At 38.7% G+C, this 20,733-nt stretch overlaps 1 protein-coding gene across 6 annotated transcripts in view; it reads left to right on the forward strand.

The window, feature by feature from the left end:
• ANO4 (anoctamin 4) overlaps positions 1-20,733 on the forward strand; it is a 174,632-nt gene that overhangs the window by 139,882 nt on the left and 14,017 nt on the right. For all 6 annotated transcript variants that reach the window (XM_054271900.1, XM_054271921.1, XM_054271937.1 and 3 more), the window contains 7 exons: positions 2,552-2,634; positions 7,574-7,714; positions 9,752-9,916; positions 13,455-13,491; positions 15,874-15,985; positions 17,036-17,093; positions 19,843-19,940. In XM_054271900.1, the coding sequence (XP_054127875.1) occupies positions 2,552-2,634; positions 7,574-7,714; positions 9,752-9,916; positions 13,455-13,491; positions 15,874-15,985; positions 17,036-17,093; positions 19,843-19,940 (694 nt within the window). The remainder of the gene's footprint in view (positions 1-2,551; positions 2,635-7,573; positions 7,715-9,751; positions 9,917-13,454; positions 13,492-15,873; positions 15,986-17,035; positions 17,094-19,842; positions 19,941-20,733) is intronic.

A 20,733-nucleotide genomic window follows, 5' to 3' on the forward strand; every position in this document is an offset into this window, starting at 1 on the left:
AGCCTCATTAGCACTTACTGGTTTTGCTGATCACAACCAATCATACTGCAACTAGTACAAACATTTATAGAAGCATTAGGCTCATGACTCTCTATTAGACTAAAATCAAAGTGCTTGTGACTTGGTGTAACATAATTCCAGCTTGCAGAACAATAATTACCTGATTTATGAAAATGCCCTCAAACCAAATATCTGCTTCCTTAAACATGCTTTTGATACCTTACCTTGTCTGCTTGTACTGTTTATTTCCAAAGCACACTTTCACTGCACTAGCTGGTACAATAAAACATAATTCTTCCTGTCTAAAAATTAACTTTTGCCAAACTGATGCCAGTACTTAGTATCAGGTCCCATTTTTATCAATATGCTGCAGTAGGGCAAACAGCCTGTTAAGAAGACACTTTTATGACTGGATGTGAATTATATTACCAGATGATTGTGACACTGTTACAGCTGATACTGCGCTAGCTCATGAACAAGAGGTTTATATTCTCTGGGTATCAATCTGCTGCTTCTCAGTGATCAATAAAGGGCAGGCTTCCTCTCCACTTCAGAGTGGGAGAAGCCTACCCATTGATTTGTGTTAACTTTAGGTAGTTTCTACATCCTTTACACAAAATAAATGTTTAACACTGCTGTAACTTTAAGCAGGGTGAGTTTTAATCTTTGGATTATGAGCATATTATGCTATTACTGTTTCCTTGATTTTTTTTTTCCCATCACACAATGAAAGCACAATTGTCATATCAAAGTGGGAATTTCCTCAAAAATCCTTTACATTCAATTGGTCTGTCAGTGCTCCAGGAAAGCCAATACCTTTATGTCTGATCACTCTGTCAGTGCCCTGTGATGGTGACTCTCCACTGAGCTGCCCACCGGGTCAGAGGATGGTTCCACTGACTCGTTCAGGGACACACACCAACAGCACAAGAGAGACCTCCTCCCGGGTCTTCACACTTTAATTCAAGTCTTGTCCACTGCTGACAACTGCCAGAGCCCTTGAAGGACTCACACCAACAGTTTAGGGGACAACACTCTTTATTAATATACACACTGTGAGTGGAAAATTGTGACAGGTTAAAATTCAAGGACAGTGACAGTGACAGTAGCTGACTGCAAAAATGAATTCAAAGCAATACCCAGACAAGCTCTAATCATCAATCAAACCTAGCACAAGAGGATCATTCAGTGACCATAGAATACAATTATTACCCAATAGACATTCCTTTGGAGGAGGAGACAGTTCGGCCCATCCCCTGATCCCAGAAGTCATGATGGAGTCTTCTCTAACTTTTCCCCATTCTTAACTTACTTTTATACTATTTGTTTACATTTAGATGGAGCTTGAGTGGCTCTGGTGATACACACCTTTGCTATTGATAGGTTAAAATTCTCTCACTTCTCTCTTAAAGATAGAGTCAATGAAATATAAAGTGCATGCCCAGTGAGGGGAGGTTGTACCTTGAAGGTGGGTAACTTTGGGATGGAGGTGTGTGTCAATATTACAGTTAGGTTTTAATGAACCCAGTTCATCTAGGGACAATGATTTCACCACAGTTGCTGGCTCAGCAACAAGACACCTTCTCCAGTCTCCCCTGGCTGATGGGTGCTGTGCCATTTATAAGCTGCAAAGTGCTATCAAGTTCCCCTCCCTGCAAGGATTACTTCAGAGCCTGACCTCTGTGTCTCCATTCTGCTCCACCCTCCATTCCATTCCTCTTAGCATTTGCTTAAATTTGCAGATTGTGTATATGGGGAGTCATGGTGGAATGGGTTTCGGGCATGCCACCCACATTCCATTCAGGCAGCAGCAACTGTATTTTACCCTATAATTTCTGTGCTGTTCTAAGTTCTGTTCAGAATGTGAATACAACCTCCCAGCTTTCTCTAATTTTACCCCCAGTCATCTTCCTATAGCAGAAATGTGCAGGCCTGTTACTCCATCTTGAACTCCATCAATAAGGGCTGTAGTACACAATGTTTAAATACCAGACATAAACACCAGACCGCACATACGAACTCACACACTGTAAAAATAAAGGGGTTAAATTAAAAAGGTGTAAACCAGAAGTTCCCATTTCCCCAGCAGTACTCTGCACATTTTCAAATGCACTGGACTGTGCTTCCTCTGGGTTCTGGTTTCTGTGTCATGTAAATGGTCTTCAAAGAAAGAAAGTTACTTCATTATGTGCAATGGCCCCAAGAAACCTCTAGCTTCATCAGAAATCTGCTTTATCGAGCAGTGATGACTCACAGGAATGATTTTATTCTTTGAGAGCACTCCCTTGGTTGGTTAGAAATTAAACATTCTCATTTAGCCCCAAATGAAATCTCTAAAGCCTCAATCATACTTGAAGCAAGCAAACTAATCCTTAGAAAGCAATGCTTTTTGAAAGCAGTTTTGATCATCAGCATGCTTTGCTGTTCAAAGGAACCCATTTATGCAAAGAAATTAAAATAATGTAACAGCTTCATTCAACAGTTCTGTGATAGTCATTAACACTTTCTTGACTTAAAAACAATTTTGCATCTTTTTCCCTACTTGCTCTAGCCACTGTTTTTCTGGAGTTTTGGAAAAGAAGGCGAGCAGTAATTGCTTATGACTGGGACTTGATAGACTGGGAAGAAGAAGAGGTTTGTATAAAAACATGTACTCCTTAACCTTTAATACAAAATTATTTGGTTGAAAATATATGGTTTTATTTTGCATTTATTTTCAGTTCATTCTTTAAATCTTAATAAACTAAGAAATAAGGATTTTTCTCCTCAGATGTTTCCTCTGGAATGTAAAGAAATTTTCTCCAGGCCAAACTGTCCTCTTTTTTCACACTTTTGTCAATCTAAATTAATTTGAGAGATTTCAGGGAAGAAATGCATTTTTATTTTGAAAGGTGGAAATTATTGACAGCCCAGTGTACCGTGAATTTTGGCAAATGAGCTTTTATCTATTCTTTTAGTTTGTCACTGAGAGTATTGATGGAAGGAAAGCCTTTGAAGCTTGCACCAGCTTCTGAACCGTCAGGTGCTGGTTATCTTAGAGAGAGAGAGAGAGAGAGGGAAAAGAGAGAGGACTTAATTCATTCTGTGTTGGTACAGGAAATCCCCTTAGGGAAGGCGCTAAACTTCAGAAAATAGCCCTAATCTTTTCCTCTCTGGTGGTCACCAGAAAGAAACTCCATGCTCTTGGGACTGAGAACTCAGTTCTAAATAGAGCTAGAAGGTTTTATTATGCAGGAGAAAAGCAAGATTCAGTGAGTGTTGAAGAAAAAGTGCTACTCCAGTGGGATTTGGACATATAGGTGTCTATAAATCTGCTCTCCTTACTCTACAGAAGCTCTTGGAGTGATGGTAAGAGGCTGCTGTAGTGGTCTCAGTGAAGTTGAACCTCTACATTGCTGCTTTGGTGGAAGATTTTCTTTTTTATCAATCTTGCCAGCAGAGAATCAGACTTCTGAGTTATGGGATTTTTGTCTGTATGAGGCAAAGTAGCTCAATGAGGCCATGAAATGGTGGAATTGCTGGTAGGATTTTCTTTTAAATGCTTAATTACTAAGAAAATAACCCAAGAATGTAACATGAAATGACTTACACAACTGGAAATTGATTTCTCTATATCAACAGGAACGTTGTTATCTGTGCACATATGCAGTCACTTCTGGGTGATACCCCAGGGCTATCTTCTTATTTATGGGAAATACTCTAATATTGATTCAACTCTTCTGAGATTAGCAAGCTGCTCTTGCCAAGGCTGGCAAGTCACAAAGGGATTGAGACAGTCCTGCCTGAGGTTCACATAGTGGTCAGGATTGGCTTGCAGGGATCATGTCTTCTCATGGCTAGTTGCAAAAAAAAGCCACTGCTGCTGATGCTGACACCTGAGAAAAAGCTTTACCAAATTGCAATTTGCAAGTGACAATTATAGCTTCCTCTGTGTCCCTGGAATGAGAAGGAGCCTTTAAAAAACGAAATAGAATAGTAAGTACAGTATGAGGCCCTCTTTATATTTTTCCTAGGAAGTTGGGTCTTGCTGATGTTTGTAGTTTGGGATCTTATATATCTTCATCTTTCACCATTTAAACTACCTGGATTTGGGATTATGCTGATTTATAAAGCCATCCACCTGAATCTTCTCTGATCAGTTCATTTACAAATATTGAATTTCCTGGTAAAGTTGTCCTTAAGTGACACTTGTTTTGGGTTTTTTTGATAAGATATATTTATATTCCCCTGGCAGATTACTTCAGTTTGGCCTGCAGGATGATATTTGCATGTTGGTAATTTTCAGAGGATACTTGCTCCCTGTTGATGTCAGCTGCTCTTTTATTCTCACACCAGAGCTCTTCCAGCAAGCTGTGTCAACAAGACCTCTGTCAGGAGCAGTGGTGACAGCTAAGCATGTCCCAGCTTCAGGGTCAGCCCAATGGGCACTGCCTCCTCTGCTTGAGTATCTAAAGCTGCACTTTTCCATTGGAGATGCACTCTCCCCCTGAGAAAAACACAGTTTGGAAGCAAGTGCTCCAAATGAGTGCGGAGAAAAAATGTGGAGATCATTTCCCTGCTCTGTGGCTCAAAGCCCACCTCTTCACTTTGCCATTGTCCTCACCTGCAAACCACAGGCTTTGCTTGGAGACTTACTTCTGGGGATGCTATACTTGTACCAGTGATCAAGATTCAAATTTTCAATCTACAAATTCTTTTTCTGGGCTATAGAGGACAATATGGTTGGACTAGGAAGGATGGGACTATTTCAATAATTTACTTGTTAAAGGATTAGAAAATTCTTGGGGAAAAAAGGAGATATTTCACAAAGAAATTTAGAATAGTTCTTCTAGAGCACTAATACATGGTCTAAGGCAATTCACATTACTCCATATAATGTGTAATGTGAATACACACATATAGGGTTTCTCTTATGAAAAAGTTGGAATTATCCATGTGTGAGAAATGGGAAGGGAGGAGAACATTCTGTTTTATGTAGATTGGGAGAGATTCATCCTGTGGAGTTTCATTGGGAAGTTACATGTTAGTGAGATGCCAATGAGAATTTTGACTCTAGAAGGTGAAAATTTTTCTCCAAACATGCTACGTTCTAATAAAATCACTGCTAATTAAATTTTCTCTCTGCTTTCCATTCAGTTATCACTAGAAAAAATCAGCTGATGGCTTTTATTAGTTATTTCAAAGACATCAATTGAAGAGTTCTATTTACCATTTTAAATCTTAAGCTTTTGATAATGAAGATTGCTATTTTATTAACAATGTGTCTAGCCTTTGCTTGCTTTAACTTTCATTGTCAAATTGAAAAATAAGGGTTTTATTACAAAGGGAAATTTATTAATTCCTAGCACTAATATACTGAAAAAGCAGCATTTATAAGGCTTCCTATCTCTTTGTTATCACCTTCATGTTCTAAATGAAGAGACAAATAAAGGAAACAATGAAGACAATGGAAAGGAGAATTGCACTTATTCAGATATGCAGCCTTGTGAATTCCTCACCACTTTATATTCTCATCCAAGAAAGGCATACAGCAACCCCTACAATGTCTGGGGATTTGAGCTGAAAGTCTCCTCTTTTAACCCTACATATCTGGATTTCCTGCTCTTGCAAGCCAGGTGCGAGGTGGGAGACATGGAGAGCAATGGCATCTTGGGTGGGCATGCCACAAGAAACCAACTGCATGCAGTTCCTGGCACTCCCAGGTGAAATCTGGCTTCTGTTGCTATTTGTAGCATATTTTTTCTGTTTCTTCAGTGTCACTTTCTTTGTAGCATTAACCTCAGCCAGACACAGTACTGTTTACTTGCCCAAGCATTGCTGAGTATCATTAAACAGGTACAAAGTGTCGTGCCAGATTTCCAAGGGTTTTTTTTGAGAATGTCTAAAAATAGCATTTGCATTATTGCATCAGCTGGAGATTTTAGGACATGTGGATATGATAAGAACTTCCCTACATTACAGACTGTAAAAGATAATCAAACCTTGGCTCAGAGAGGGGTGCAGAGAAGTAAAGGTTTCTTGTCTGTGACAAGCCATCTGGCAGAGCCCTTGCGCAATCTACAGGGTAAAATTCTTAGGAGCCCTGCTTCACAGCTATCACACTCTGTCCTTTTTCATGCCCCTGGGCACACAGGAATGCTCCTTACATTGTTCCTTCTGCCAGACTACGGTCTGCTCAGCTTCTTTCAGCCCTGATACGGCAGGAACAGCTTGAGCAAAACAGAATAAGAACAAGGTATTATTCTGCCTCCACAGAAACATGCTTAGCCTTTTTGTATAGCTGAGGTAAGGCTGGTTCCCTCAAGCACATAATTAGTTACAGAGGCATTGCAGCTAGGCATACATGCCTCTTCATTTTTTTTTATAACTTGTTACCAGGTTGCTGCATGAATTTGGAAATTAACTGTGCCGAGAAAGCATCTTCAAAACTTGGAAGGAGAAGAATGAGACATGACTTCTTCCCCCCTTCCTCTTCAGGGAATTTTTAAAAAAGGATGTAGAATTTTAAGATATCTCACCTTTATTTACATTCTGAAGACTTGTGTGAGGAGTTACCATTCACCTATTTCAGTGCAGTCATTTAAGGTCTGGGCATTTCCAGCTTCAGTCAGAGTTCAGTTACATGCTGTTGAAGGTTGGAAGTGACAGAAATGTGTAAGCTGGTTCTTGTCTGCTCCCTTGCATCCAGCTGTACCACAGAGCAGCTCTCCAGTATGCAGCAGAGTACTACAAACACTGCTCTAATATCTGCCAGCACTTGTGAGAGCCCATCCACCCAACCTGGTGCTTTATCTCACCTTTCACAGTGTCCTGCATGCCAGACTGGAACAAGGTGACACAGGACACGTGGCTCTTGGTGATGTTAGAGCAGAGGGATGGCGCTACTGCAGGTGTCACCTGCACCAGGAGTGATCCTGTCTTCTGGCAATGCTGTAAACAGATGTAACCAAATCTCTCCCCAAGTAATCCCCAGGTTTCAGTTCACAAGAGGGTTTTTCCTTTGACACATCTGCTGCTGAAAGATGTTCCTGCTAATAATGTTGTCCAAGTTAAGAAGTAATTGAGCAGCATTAGATGGCATGGATCCTTCTTCAAATGCTGAGAAGTTTTGCTGGTAGTGGAAGTGTAACCAAATGCCTAACAATCAGCAATTAGGCTTGGAAAAGGAGGTTTGGTTGTTAGGGTTTTGTTGTTGTTGTTTTTGTTTTTTCGTAGTTGTAAATTTCCAGTATCAATAGGATAATGTCAGACTGAAAAATTCTGTGGTATCAATCCTAAAACGATTTGTCTCGCAGCTGTGTAGTTTTGAAAGAGCATTATTTAGAGGAATAGCTAATTGGGGATTTTACTAAATACTTTCAGTACTTACTTTTATGGGTACAGTGATTTATTCTAGTTCTCATGAAGGAGACCTGATTTCCCAGCTCAGCTTTTATAGTAACTGTGCCAGCTGCTGAATTCAAAGATGTAATTCCCCAGAACAGTGATCTGTGATCTGATAACAGATCTGAAGTTTCCTACAGAGTTTTTCCTAGCTGGGCTGTATGTGAACATTATCTGTCTGCTCTTTTAGGAGGAAATACGTCCTCAGTTTGAAGCCAAATACTCCAAGAAAGAACGGATGAACCCCATATCTGGGAAGCCAGAGCCTTATCAAGCATTTGCAGATAAATGCAGCAGACTCATCGTTTCTGCATCTGGAATATTTTTTATGGTTTGAGAACTTTTATTTATTTACCAGTTGAAAAAGAACAGAATATTATTATCTCTGCTAGTAGAGTAGGTAAATATTGGATATGACTGCTTGAAAGTGGAATGAGCTCTATGCATGTTGAAAATTTACATAGCAAATCACTTGAGTCTCTGTCAAGTCCTACACTGGTTCACTCTTCACTGTGTCTCACAGATGGCTAATCCCTTCCTTCAAGGCTGCACTTGTGACACTGTAGGTAGTGACACAAGCCAGAACAGTGACACTATCACATTCAGGCACCAACTTGAGTTGCTGAATTAGCTCACTGGTAGCCTTGCCTGTGTAAACAGTGCAGAACAATGGGGAAACCATAGGAGAAGCAGTTTTTCTTTGTAAACTTCCCAGAGAACATAAATAGGATGCCTAGAGTGCTTAATGATGTTAATACAACCTAGTTTCTCAGTGTGTTGAGGAGATGAGGAGAGTTCATATGCCTAGTGCAGTAGAAATGGAGAAACCAATGTTCCTTGATTAAAATTATGCATTTATACCTTTAGTTATGCAAAACTAAAAGGAGCAGCAAAATCTCTCCTAACAGAGAGCTGCATGCACTTCTGCAGAAACACCCCATCCTCTAATTTCAGTGAAGCAGATGTGGGCTGTTATTCACATGACAACAGGAGTGGTAGCGCTGCTCTTGAAAGCACAGTGCTGGTCTGGAATCAACAGACTGCCACGGAATTTACTGGGGCTTTTCCAGGAGACAAGACAATGATAGATGTGTACAGCCTCAGGAGCTGTGGAGAGCCAGGTAGGTGAGCTAACCCAGCAACAGGGCAGAGGACAGTAAGAAACTGATGGCTCCAAAATTGCCCAAAACAACCTAGGTCAAGAAAGGCAAGAGCATTATTGAGATGAACTGTGCTCTGGTACGTCAGGTGGATGGACACCCTGACTCAGCCCTTGAGGACACGTACTCAGGACTGCAGTCTCTGCTCAGAACTGATACTACAACTCCCATATTTTGTGTATTTTCCCTGTGTTTTTTTTTCTTGAAGGGTGGCCTTAATGACTGAATTTACCTTATGCAAACTCAGTCATTAATCCTCTTGGACTAGTGATAGATCTTACTCAAAGTTCCAGAGAGAGTAGCCTTACTTTAAATTGCGTGCACCACAAATTATTGTCCCCATGACAGCCCTTAAAACAGGACAAAAATTATTTTCAGTGAAGTTATTTTTATTGTTGGCATAACAGGAGCTTCCAGCAAGTTAGAAAATCTACACTTTTTTTGACCATTTAGATAAGAATAATTTTTTTTAATTACACCTATAACAGGAGATATACACTTACCAAATTTCAAGTTAGGGCAGTTCTTAAAATTTCTCAGCATAGACTCTCACAGTGTGGTAAATAAGGCAGCTCAACTGTTGCATGAGGAACATTAAGTCATTAAGCAGCCTAGCTCAGCTGTGGCTTTCTCATTCTGTTACATTTGCTAAAGTTTCATCAGAGAAGAAATCACAAGGGAAATTGAACTGGTTACCTTCTCTAGATAGAAACTTTCCAGAATTGTAGGAAGCAACAGCTAGCTAGGCTGGCTTGGCAGGGCTGTTTTTGAGGCAATGCTTACAAATGGAGACATTTTTGTGAAGAGTGAAGTCCATCAGATCACAAAATCCATCCCAAGTATGATACCATCAACCTGCAACAGCAGCTTGAGACTAGCCTCTGTACATCATGTGCAGATAAAGAAAATTTCTAATTCTTAGAGTAGGCAATACTGTTTCCCACATTAATGTTAAGGATGAGGAGCACTTTCAAGAAAATGTTTAAAACTGAAAATTATTTTAATATTATTTCAACTGTATTTTTCATTATGAGAAATAAAAAGAACTTAACAAGAAGAAAAATCACATTGAAACCTTCCTCTGGAATAGAAAGGAATGCACTTTTAAAGTCTTTAGTTTCTTTTAATTTTGAGAGTTTCAGGGAGAAAGTAATTCCTGTTGCACTGGAAGTTTTCAGATTCCTCTCTCTGATTTTTTCTTCCCTTAGATCTGTGTGGTGATTGCTGCTGTTTTTGGCATTGTTATTTACCGTGTTGTGACTGTCAGCACTTTTGCTGCCTTTAAGTGGGCTTTAATCAGGAATAACTCTCAGGTTGCAACTACAGGGACTGCAGTGTGCATCAACTTTTGCATCATCATGCTCCTGAATGTGGTGAGTAAAATTAACATATCCAAAGTTATACCTAAGCTGCCAGAGCAGTAGATATCTCAGTCAGGAGAGAACCAAATGCTTTCACTTATTTTTTCAGCAGGAGTGGAGTGTCTTCCTGAGCCAGACATGGAATTATTGTTTATAGACATCATTCACTATTTATATAAAGTGCAATTCCAAACCCAAAATATTATGCAGAGTATGTTTGAATATTCTGAAAATATTTTAGGGAGACAATCATAACCTTGTTTTATCCTCTGCCACTTCTTTCCCTTTTACATGTATGCAGTTTTCCGTCCACTTCATTAATACTCTTGTTTTTAATTGTGTTTTGATGGCTTTTTTTTTTAATATAGTGACAAAGCTAATTCGTATTTACACTATTTTCAGTAATTCTGATTTCAGCTGTCATGGTAGTTTTCCAGTGAGGATATGCATATGCAGGCCCAATGTCCATAAGCAGAACTCTCTTGAGCTGAAAGTTACAGAAGGCTTGAGCAGATGTGATTTGTTCCAGAGCTATCCATGGCCTTTGCCAGCGTGCACCAGAGACATGGCCTGGGTGCACTGCAGTGGGGCTGGCAGCTGTTGTTGTGGGCTGGTTTGGAACCAGACTTGGGACAAAGACAAAAATGGAATTTCTATGTGGCAACAGTCCCAGTAAGAGAGTAGAGCATAGATTAGATGGGAAATGAGTTCCCTCCTTCAACTGAGATGCTGATACTCCTGTATATTGCTCTGATAGCAATGTGTCTGCTCTTTGTTGCTCTTGGCAAGATGTGTATGGCCTTCCACTATCAGGTTTTGTCAACTGACATTATAAAAATGCCTTTTAGGGGAAGGAGGGTTCAGCCTACAAACCAGACAGGCACTGGAGCCAGAGTGTATCTCTGCCTACTCAACAGCAAGCATCCTCTGCAAACAGCTTGTTAGGCTTCCCTCCAGGAGATATGCTGATTTACTTCCTAGGGAAAAGATGAGATGTTATTTCAGGTCTGCTCATTTCCAAGGCTGGCTTAGAGACTTCTTTCTTCTCTAGGCAATATCCAAGCATTTCCATAATCTAAAAATTCTTTTTGACAAGTCCTTTTTTATATGGCAGAAAATTCCAAGAGTGTTTGCTGCAGGACTTTGCTTCTTTCTTTGAAGAAGAAAGAAGGCAAGACTGGATTAGTGGCTAAAACAGTCTATCCAGAACTGTTGTTTTTCCTATGTTTTCCCTTAGGTGGAACTATAGGCTGAGAAAGGACAGAAAGGAGGAAGCTGATTTTCTGTCTGAGATTGTACTGGGGGTTCTCTTCTTTTACGTTATTTTTATTTTATTGGGTTTTGTCTCTAGCTATGGGGGATTTTCTTTACTCTACATAGAGCACATAATAAGCATAAAAGAAAAATATTGAAAACTATACATATATATCTATGCCAGTGCAACATCCATTTTCAAGCTCTCAGTGTAAGTCATTGTATATGCAGTGAAGCAGCAAGAAAGAAATGCTGCACAAATGAAATTTCTTCATTCCCAAAGAGTTTAACAGCTTTGAGATTTTTCTTTTAAATAGTGGAAGACTGCTTGAAGGTGCCTTTTGAGAAACTTTGTTTTATTTCTTAAAATTATCAAATAAGTGGAGCACTGAAAAGATGGATTTCTCTAGCCTCATACTCATCGCCATTCAATAAACACCACAACTTTAGATCTGGGTATAGCTCATGGAAGAAAAAGATCCATAAATATGAAACTGCAGGAGTTTTTCAAAGGAAGGTTTTAGGAGCATAATCCCTTGCTGCCCGTGATGGATTAATGTAGTTTTCTGAAGGGCAATTGTGGGGTTTCTTTTGGGAGAAGAAAAATCCCCAGAAGCAAGTAGTAGAATCCTGCATGAACTGTGATTCAAGACAAGTGCCAGAAGAGCAAGAAAAGATACAGTAATAAAACCAGAGCAGGCCAAGATGTGCATAGCAGTAGAGAATTCACTGCTAGAAGACTTGAAAACCAATTGTGATTTTGATACAAGTTGACAGCCTCTCAAAGCATCAGGGGAAAGGTCTAGACCACAAGTAAATTCCAGACCAGACGTTCTGAGCACACGACAAAACAAAGTGACCCTCAAGCATAGTGTCTCTCAGATAGTCTTGCAGCCTGACCTGGAAACAATCAGTAGCTTTACTTAGGCTATGTAAAACTGTTAATTCCAGTAATATTGCCCATGGAAAATATGAACAGAGAACAGAATATGATCCCAAACAGGGTCCCTTGAGGGTAGTAGTGATAAACGACAGTAGCAGACAATTAGATCCAAACATTGTTAACACAATCTTTAACACAGTCTTACTGTTCCAAATGGAATAGCAACAAATTGAAATTTTAATAAACCCTTCTGTAGAGCAGGGAATATTTATAAAAAAACCACACTTCCTGCGGGGATCAGGACATTAATGACACAGATATTTAGCACATTTACAGTTGCCCTTAAGAGATGCTTTTAAACCCAGAAGAAACTACCTTTGTCATTACTTGAAACAAAACCATTTACTCCAAAGGCAGTGGAAAACTATTCTAAGCATGAAGTGGTTGTTAACATGGATGAGAGATTTCAGGATGACTTCAGCTCTGAAGCAGGCAGTTTGATCTGTAAACAATACATAACTCAATTTAAGCAAGAGATTCTAGGGATAACTGCAAATAAAAAGCAACTTTGCTGATATGCACTGTAGGAATAAGTAAATACCTGAGCTTGAAATATGAGAGGCTTTGTATTCCTGCAGGCATCAGTGAGAATTAAGGACATTTAGCAACTTGTAGGAATAGGCTCCAGACTCATTTAAAGCAAATGGAAATAATTGTATTAATTTACTCTAATACTGATGGTGTTGGTGATGTAGTTAATAGGTTCAAAACTCCTTTGCAAATACTGATTGTAAAAACCCTCCAAGTTAGTTTTGTAATCTTAACAAAGTTTGGAGTCTTCTGGAGAGTTTGAGAGCATGGTACTTGAAAGTGCAGAAAGTACCACTTAGGATTTAGAAAAATGACACTGGCTCAGAGTAAGAAATGTGTCTGGTGGTGGGGAATACTAAAGATTTTCCCTGAAGTAAGCCTGTCCCCCCAGTGTTTTTCCTCTCAGCACCAAAGTGCCAAGCAAAATAAAAAAGCCCCAAATAAACAACATATCCAACATACCATAGCATGCTCTTCTAGAGCGATTTTTCCCTTGTGAGATGAATGTTCCATAAGTAACTAAAACAAACATCTCAGTCATGCTGTTGTTTCTTCTTTTCTTTTTGGAAAAGTTCTCTCACCCTTTTTCATTCTGTATATAAAATAGGGACTATGACAGCATTTCTTCTCCATATATAATGGATGAGCATTCGATATAAAAACTTTACTTTTCCTTGTTTGATTATATCATTATTGTAATATTATGTAGTTCTATTGTCATTATCAGAACATCACAGAAATCATCTGCATGTCACATTTAACATGTTCTCTCCATTTTTGAGCTAGGCATGTAACTAAGAGGCTGATTCTTCTCTGTTACAGCTGTATGAAAAAGTTGCTCTTTTCCTGACAAATTTAGGTAAGTAATGTTAAATATAAAATTGAGTAATATTGTACTTATTTATTGGTCCATAAACCATGATAAAATTCAAAATGTCTGCATAAATATGAAAAATCCTAATTAATTTGCAATCTATAGGAATTAATGTTTTTCTTATGTTTGTAAAAAGAAAGTATATAAACTAAACTACTGTGCCATTCAACCAGTGGTGACAGCAATCATCCACCTTTGTTCTTGTTTCTACCCCCTACCATCTAAGAATGGAAACAAATTGTTTACTATAAGTGCATGTAAAATTTTTACCTTGGAAGAAAAGACATGAGTTTTCAGACGAACTTAGCACTCACAACCTCCAGGGGAAAAGGGGAGCCACTTCTGGAAAACAAATTCATAGCGTGAAACTGAGGTGCTGATTGGCTATCAAACATCTGCCTTTAAGAAGGGCAGTAAGGAGGGAAAATGACCAGGTGAATCATCAACTCTACCTACACTAAACTACATGATGTTCTAAGTTTCAGTGATCCTTTCAGCTCACTTGCAAAGGCAGTCTTTATGCTAGAGCAAGGAAACATGTTTTCTAAGGAGAGCATCCACTGCCAATGGGGTAGCAACAGGCTGTCATTCATATACCCATGGCTCAGACAGGATCTGTGGAGATCCTGATATATTATCCTGATATATTTGGAAGATTGCAGTAGTTGGGGGCAATGGGCAAGGGCTCCTTAGTGTCAAGAAGCCTGAAATGAGACTCTGGCTGAAGGCCTATTAAGCAAACCGTATTATTGCCTGTATACAAGTGGTTTGAGGAGGTTATTTTGAGCTCCTGAAAACCTGTGTACATTGATGATGCTCAGTAAATTATTTTGGACCAGACGGACAGATTTTGATGCTTTGATGCTCAAAGGAAACAACTGATTTTAGCTTCTCACAGGGCTCTTCTACATCTGTGTAAAAAAGAATTCTATTCATTTCTTAGTAAACTGAGAGTGCTCATTTGTATGCTGTAGTTTTAAAATATTTTTGCTATCCTGTATCCATGGAGAAGATATCTGCTAGCTACAGCTGGGAAATATGACTTTCAAGTTTGTGAATTGTACAAGCTATATCCTGACAGCCTGGGGACAGACAGTAAGATATATTGTAGAGACCTTGAAGCTTGATTACTTTCTGTTAGGTTGTCATCAAGGTAGGTCTGCTTTTTGCAGAAAGCACTTGTATGAAAATTCAGCAGGTCAAGCTTTTTCGATCCTGTTCAGATGGTTTTGTGATTTTTATTCTGGTGGCCTAAGGAACTGATTTGATTTGAATTATCTTTATCAGTGTAATAAGCTCAAAGTAGAACTGGCAGCAAAAGTACATTGAAGACATTGAGGATATCCTTCTTCAGCTTTTGCAAGACCTTTTTCAGAACTCACACCTGTGCTCCTCCAGAGCATCACCATTGTCTCTGATGGGCATGTGAGCAAAGCTTCAGCTGCAGCAGCCTTGTTATGGTCAAACTTGTCCTTCCTGCAGACTGGCATCTAATGAAAGGGCAGCTTCAAGTAAAGATAATCAAGTTTATTGCTTTTTCTGTACTTCTAGTACTTTACTGGAGGCTGCTTGGGAAGCAGTATATGATTACTATCATTATGATACTCAGAATCACCATGAGTAACTCCACTACTCTGATTACTCCTGTTCACATCAATGGTCAGCTAACAACCAGCTCCTGCCAGCTGGAAAGTAGTTCCAGACTATGGAACTGGTGTGTTGGCTTGGACATTGGTTTCTTAACTTCTGTCTTAATATTTCTTGAGACGGAGAATAAAGGAACAGCACCCAAGGCAAGAATATGTCTTCCCCTTTCCTGTTTGCCTTAGCCCAACCACTGAAAAATATTTTTTCTTGGATTTGTGACAAGCTCCCTGGGACAAGGAAGGGAAGTCTTGCAGTGGCACTCCTCTGATATATGTGGGCAAAGCCATGAAACAGAATTACCAGGAGGATTTTCTTCAGTTCAGAGTGGCATCTCTAACAAAAAGGCATTTAAATAGCTTTGGTGGAGTGGCAATGTCATTGTGGTAGGATGCAGAAAATTCTACAAGAGAAGAGCCTGAGCCTGTAAAGACCACTTAAATACAGGTGGGATGTTTAATATACACATTACCTTGACCACTTTCTTACAGTCTCAGGGGAACATACTTATATATGCAGACACCAGAATAGATTTCTAAGTCTCTACAAGCTCACTTGCTGAATCCTGCTTCTGGATACAATTTCCTCTGCCAGGTTATATTTTGAAAACAGCAGGCTAATTTACAAATATATTGCCAGCTCTTACAGGTGTGTGCAGCCTTTGTGCCAAGGGAAATCGATAATCTGAATAAGCTTCTGAAACTCTGATCATTTTCTTCACAGAGCAGCCTCGTACGGAATCGGAGTGGGAGAACAGCTTCACTCTGAAAATGTTTCTTTTTCAGTTTGTCAATCTGAACAGCTCTACCTTTTATATAGCATTCTTCCTTGGAAGGTAGGATTGATGTCTGCACACTCATGTGCAAAATGAGGTAGAGAGAAGAAATAAAATTGTTTGTAATGAAACAAAATGGACCATATTATCACACATATCAAAATGCAAATTCCAGAAGAACAGGTTGCAGTTTTATACTCCTTTCAAAAGCCCAGAAACAGATGCAGTTTTCATTTCCTATCACCACATGGTCTCAATGTTAACTTAACAATTTCACTATTGGAAACAGATGCATCTCACAATACTATACATGCAGGTCATTTCACTCTGGTTTTATGTGTGTTGTTTGTACACATAAATAAAGGATATGATAGGATAGGATAGGATAGGATAGGATAGGATAGGATAGTTCAGTTGGAAGGGATCTGCTCTGACTACATGATCTAAACTGTTAAGAGTGAGTTATGAGCTATCATTTGGGGGGGGTTCCACATATATATCTATTATATATATTATATTTTTATTTTATATCTTATATGCATGTATTTTGTGTATTTATGTGTCTATCTAAATATATATTATTTGTTTCTCTCTTTCTGGTAGTCTCCTAAAAAAAAGACCCCCTTTTTAGTAGAGAAGTTTTGAGTAGAAGAATCCATTAGTATGGATTATTTACATATGGGAAAACTTTGGGGCAAAACACAGAAGAATAGTTAGAAAATTATGTATTTTACTTAAAACTAAAATTTTTACTGATTTCACAGGAAGGCAGACATCACAGAGCATTTTATGGTGTAAGGAAATGGACTGGCAGTTGAAAGCCATTTTCCAAACTGATGTGAGAAGTTTTGGTCAGATTTTCCCTCTGCTCTGCATATGTTGAATATCCAACAGCAGAGTATTGGTATTGAAATAAAACTGCAGCAAAAACACCTGTAGTCCTCCATGAGGATTATTCCAGGAATACCCATAAAACTTTTTACAGCATAACATCTTTTATAGCTACACCAGTCACATTAACACCAGATTAAAATTAGAGTGTGAGCTTTCTTGTACTACTGTGAACAGACTGCTGACACATCATAGTTAATCTATATTCCTGTGTTAAAGATTTACAGGACACCCTGGTGCCTACCTAAGGCTGATAAACCGGTGGAGGCTGGAAGAGGTGAGTATTTGATAACTGCATGCTGATTGATCTGCTGCCCACAGATGCCATGGATGCAAGCAGGGGCAGACACAGAAATCTGCCCAGGCAGTTGAGTGTCTTATTGGGTCTTTAGTTGCTGTCTAACTCCCCACTATTGACACTACCATCTGCTACAAACACATCTAAATATTTATATATATATATATGTGTGTGTATGTGTATTTCCTTTTCAATGCTAGCAGTTCTAGTGTTGCCATCACATTCAAACAGTGGTATCAGATGGTTTAAAGGTTCCTCACATTGGAAATATTTTATCCTTGGAATGAATCAAAATCAAATATGAATCTGACAACTTTTTACTTTAAAAAAAATCCTTTCTTCTCAGCTTTTCTAGCCTTGCAGACCAGAGAGCTAAAATAATAAAGTAATGAATTAAAAATCCAGACATGTATGTAAAATTTGTATGTAAAATTTGACCAAAACAACTAAACAAACTTCCCAAACAAGCTACTGGCATAATGCCTCATGTCTATAAAGTTGAATTAATATGAAAAGCAATGAGAGTTTGGCTTTGCAAGTTACTCAAGGACCAATTCCATTTTATTTATTTTTAAGTAAATACATTCAGGATTCAAAGCCCATTTGACAGTTATAGGAGGTGAAGAGAAGCAGTTTCTGGACCAGTCATTTACTTTCCAGAGCTGCTATGTGCACACTTAAATCCCATGGTTTCTTTCCTGCTTCACAGATGAATAATTGAAACAACTTTGCAGATAAATGACAAATGGTAAGTGGAAAATCTCTGCCAGCTTGAATTTTCAAACACATCTGGATACATAAATATTTTGGTTAATAAAGGCCATTCAAATATTAGCAAAACAAACAAAAGGATTTGAATTTTAATAAAAACATCTCAATTTTGCAGAGAATCCTGTTAATTCTAGGGAAGAATCCTAGATAAATGGGCTGACAGAATTTTGCTTAACATTCCCGCCAAAACCTATCTGGGGCTGAGCTGACTTGCTGCTGTGAAAGGAAAACAGTTCTGATCTTCCTTCCTCACCCTGAGGCTTGCTCCTTCCTCTTCCTCTGCATTGGTTCTCACTTGTCCAGCCCTGTGAGGAGCCTATTCAGTTCCCTGTATCAGCAGTAACCTTCCTTTCTCTGACTGAATCAGTCTTCTGCTGATTCACTGGGCTGATTCATTTCACAGAGGGATCAGAGAACATGGAAAGAAACTCATCTTTCTGCAGGAGAAGAGATGGAAGGAAAAGAGAACCAGCTTTGTGAGGAAAGTGCAACAATGAGGTGTTACAGGTTGGGTCAGTTGCTGGTGGAAGCTACTCTGAGTAGTCCCTGTTTGGCTCTTCTCAGAGAAAAAAAAGAGTCTAATAATAAAAAATAGTCTAATAATAAAAATGTTATTGACTATATCTCTGCTAGGTCTTAGAATACCATGTCCAGATATCCCTCCAATACCCTTCTCTTCACCTGTCAAATTTTGCCAAGTCTAAGACATTTAGTTACACTAGTCCAGTGTCCATGGACATGCTCAGACCACAGTTTATACATTATTGATGTTATGGTTGTAACATTGCTGCTACTGCATTAACACTGCACCCACCTCTCTCAGAGTATATTCATTTAAGCGACTGATTCCTTAAACCAGAAGGATGATGATTTAGTAATAATGACAGAGAAGTTAAAAACAAACAAACAAAACCCCCCAACCCAAAACAAAAACAAAATGAAATGAAACAACAACAACAAAACAAAAACACACACACACACAAAAAAAAACCCACAACCCCCCAGAAACAACAACAAAACCAACCCTGTCACTCTGTTAATCTAAAGAGATGCTAAATTAGGTCAGCAGAAACCTCAGCAGTGATCAATGTTCTGAGAGCTGGATAATGAAGTATGTATAAGAAATTAATGTCTCATTTTATTCCAGGTCATAACTAATTTTTCTCCCTAAAAGTTAGAGAGAAATAATTCCAGTTCTGTGACAGTGATTTGTTTGACTTATCTGTAATACCCAAAATTGTAAAATACAGTTTGAACGACTCTGTTTGGATCTGCAAAGTAGAAAACTTTTCATGCCTTTTTGTTTTTTCCAATACCAGATAAAAAATTACCTAAATTTGTACTGTCTGAAGATGTCTCCCAAAAGCAGCACCACTGCTTCAGGGTTTGGAGCCATTGCTAAAGCAAGCAAGCACTCAGCAAGAAACACTAAGAATTGTTGCTCAGCAGTGAGATTTTTAGTTCTTCGAGAAGAGAACAGCTTTGCATGGCCTATTCAGTCGCAGATGTTAAATAGTACTCAATTAATAGTTTCAAGTCTATCCTTCAGGCATAAACTGTTTGGTTTATGCACAGCTAGGGTGAATTTTCTCTTCATTCTTTGACGTGATGCACAGTCACCCTCCCCAAAAGCAATTGAAATCAATGGAGAAACTTGGTGGCCTTTGCCCCTGCCCTGCCCACAGCTGCACAGCACATTAGAAGCACTGCTGTGAAAACTGCAATGGTTTCAGCTGACTCTGACCTCTGCAGAGAATTAGGTGATAAGCTTAAAATGCTGGCAGTATAATACAGTGTCATCTGTTCCCATGAGTTTACACTTCTTTAAAAAATAAGGAGAATACATTTAATTCCTTTTTAGTAAATGATCCAGTACCATTTCTAGCATTTAATAAATGCTTTAAAACTCAGCATAATTCCTGTATAACATTTTGTTTCTTTTTTTTTCCCCCTGTAGTGCCACCCTAGTGGATGCCTTATTGATCTCTGTATGCAAATGGGCATTATAATGGTGTTAAAGCAGACATGGAATAATTTCATGGAATTGGGATATCCGTAAGTAAATATAATACCTATGCTTCCATAGGTCACAGAATATTAAGTTTTTGTTTTCCTTATCACCAGTTAATAAAGGCAAGATGCAGTAACCATTACAACAGAAAATAACCCCAAGGATACAGAACTCCAGATATATAGATGATGTTTGAGGCTTTTTTCCAGACTGGACACAGTTTGCGGAAGGGAAAGTGTAATATAAATATTAACAAATAAGTAATACATGGGAAGTACTTTATTTTGTTAAATTGTATTCTGTGTTCTTAAACTCCTTAAAAATTACTGTGTGACTACTATGTTGCTTACATTAAAAATATTATATGTATAATTTCTTAGCTATATTAGTAAGTTCTGAATTCTGTTTCTTGTTTCAAACATAAAAGATGTCTGAAAGAGCAGGTGTGAGCTAGAAAAAATCCACTGCTGGCACATGCACTCTGAAAGATAGAAAAATGTACTGACTGGTATGTAGACAAATTCCCTTGTGATTTTCAAGGTAACATGAAGCTGTGGCCTAGCTAAAAGGTTGGCAATTACTGATTTCCTATTGGTTCATTCCTTATTGATTAGTGTTTAATGAGCATGTTTAATATGATTAATATAGGTTTAATGAGATCAGCGTAGTTGATGTTAGAGAGAGTGTGGATGGTCATCAAGGGGAATTAGCAAGAGTGAAAATCTAAGAGAGAGCTGACACTGTCAGGAAGTTTGCCCTTGCAAAGTTCAGAGGGATTTGCTATTTCTCCATCCTTCCTGGGCCCAGCCCTCCTTGTTAGTATTTTGCAGCTGTTAG

The sequence above is a fragment of the Melozone crissalis genome, unplaced genomic scaffold, assembly GCF_028551555.1.
Source record: "Melozone crissalis strain CALT ecotype California unplaced genomic scaffold, PUWL_Pcris_2 ptg000004l_1, whole genome shotgun sequence".
In the NCBI taxonomy this organism is placed as follows: domain Eukaryota; kingdom Metazoa; phylum Chordata; class Aves; order Passeriformes; family Passerellidae; genus Melozone; species Melozone crissalis.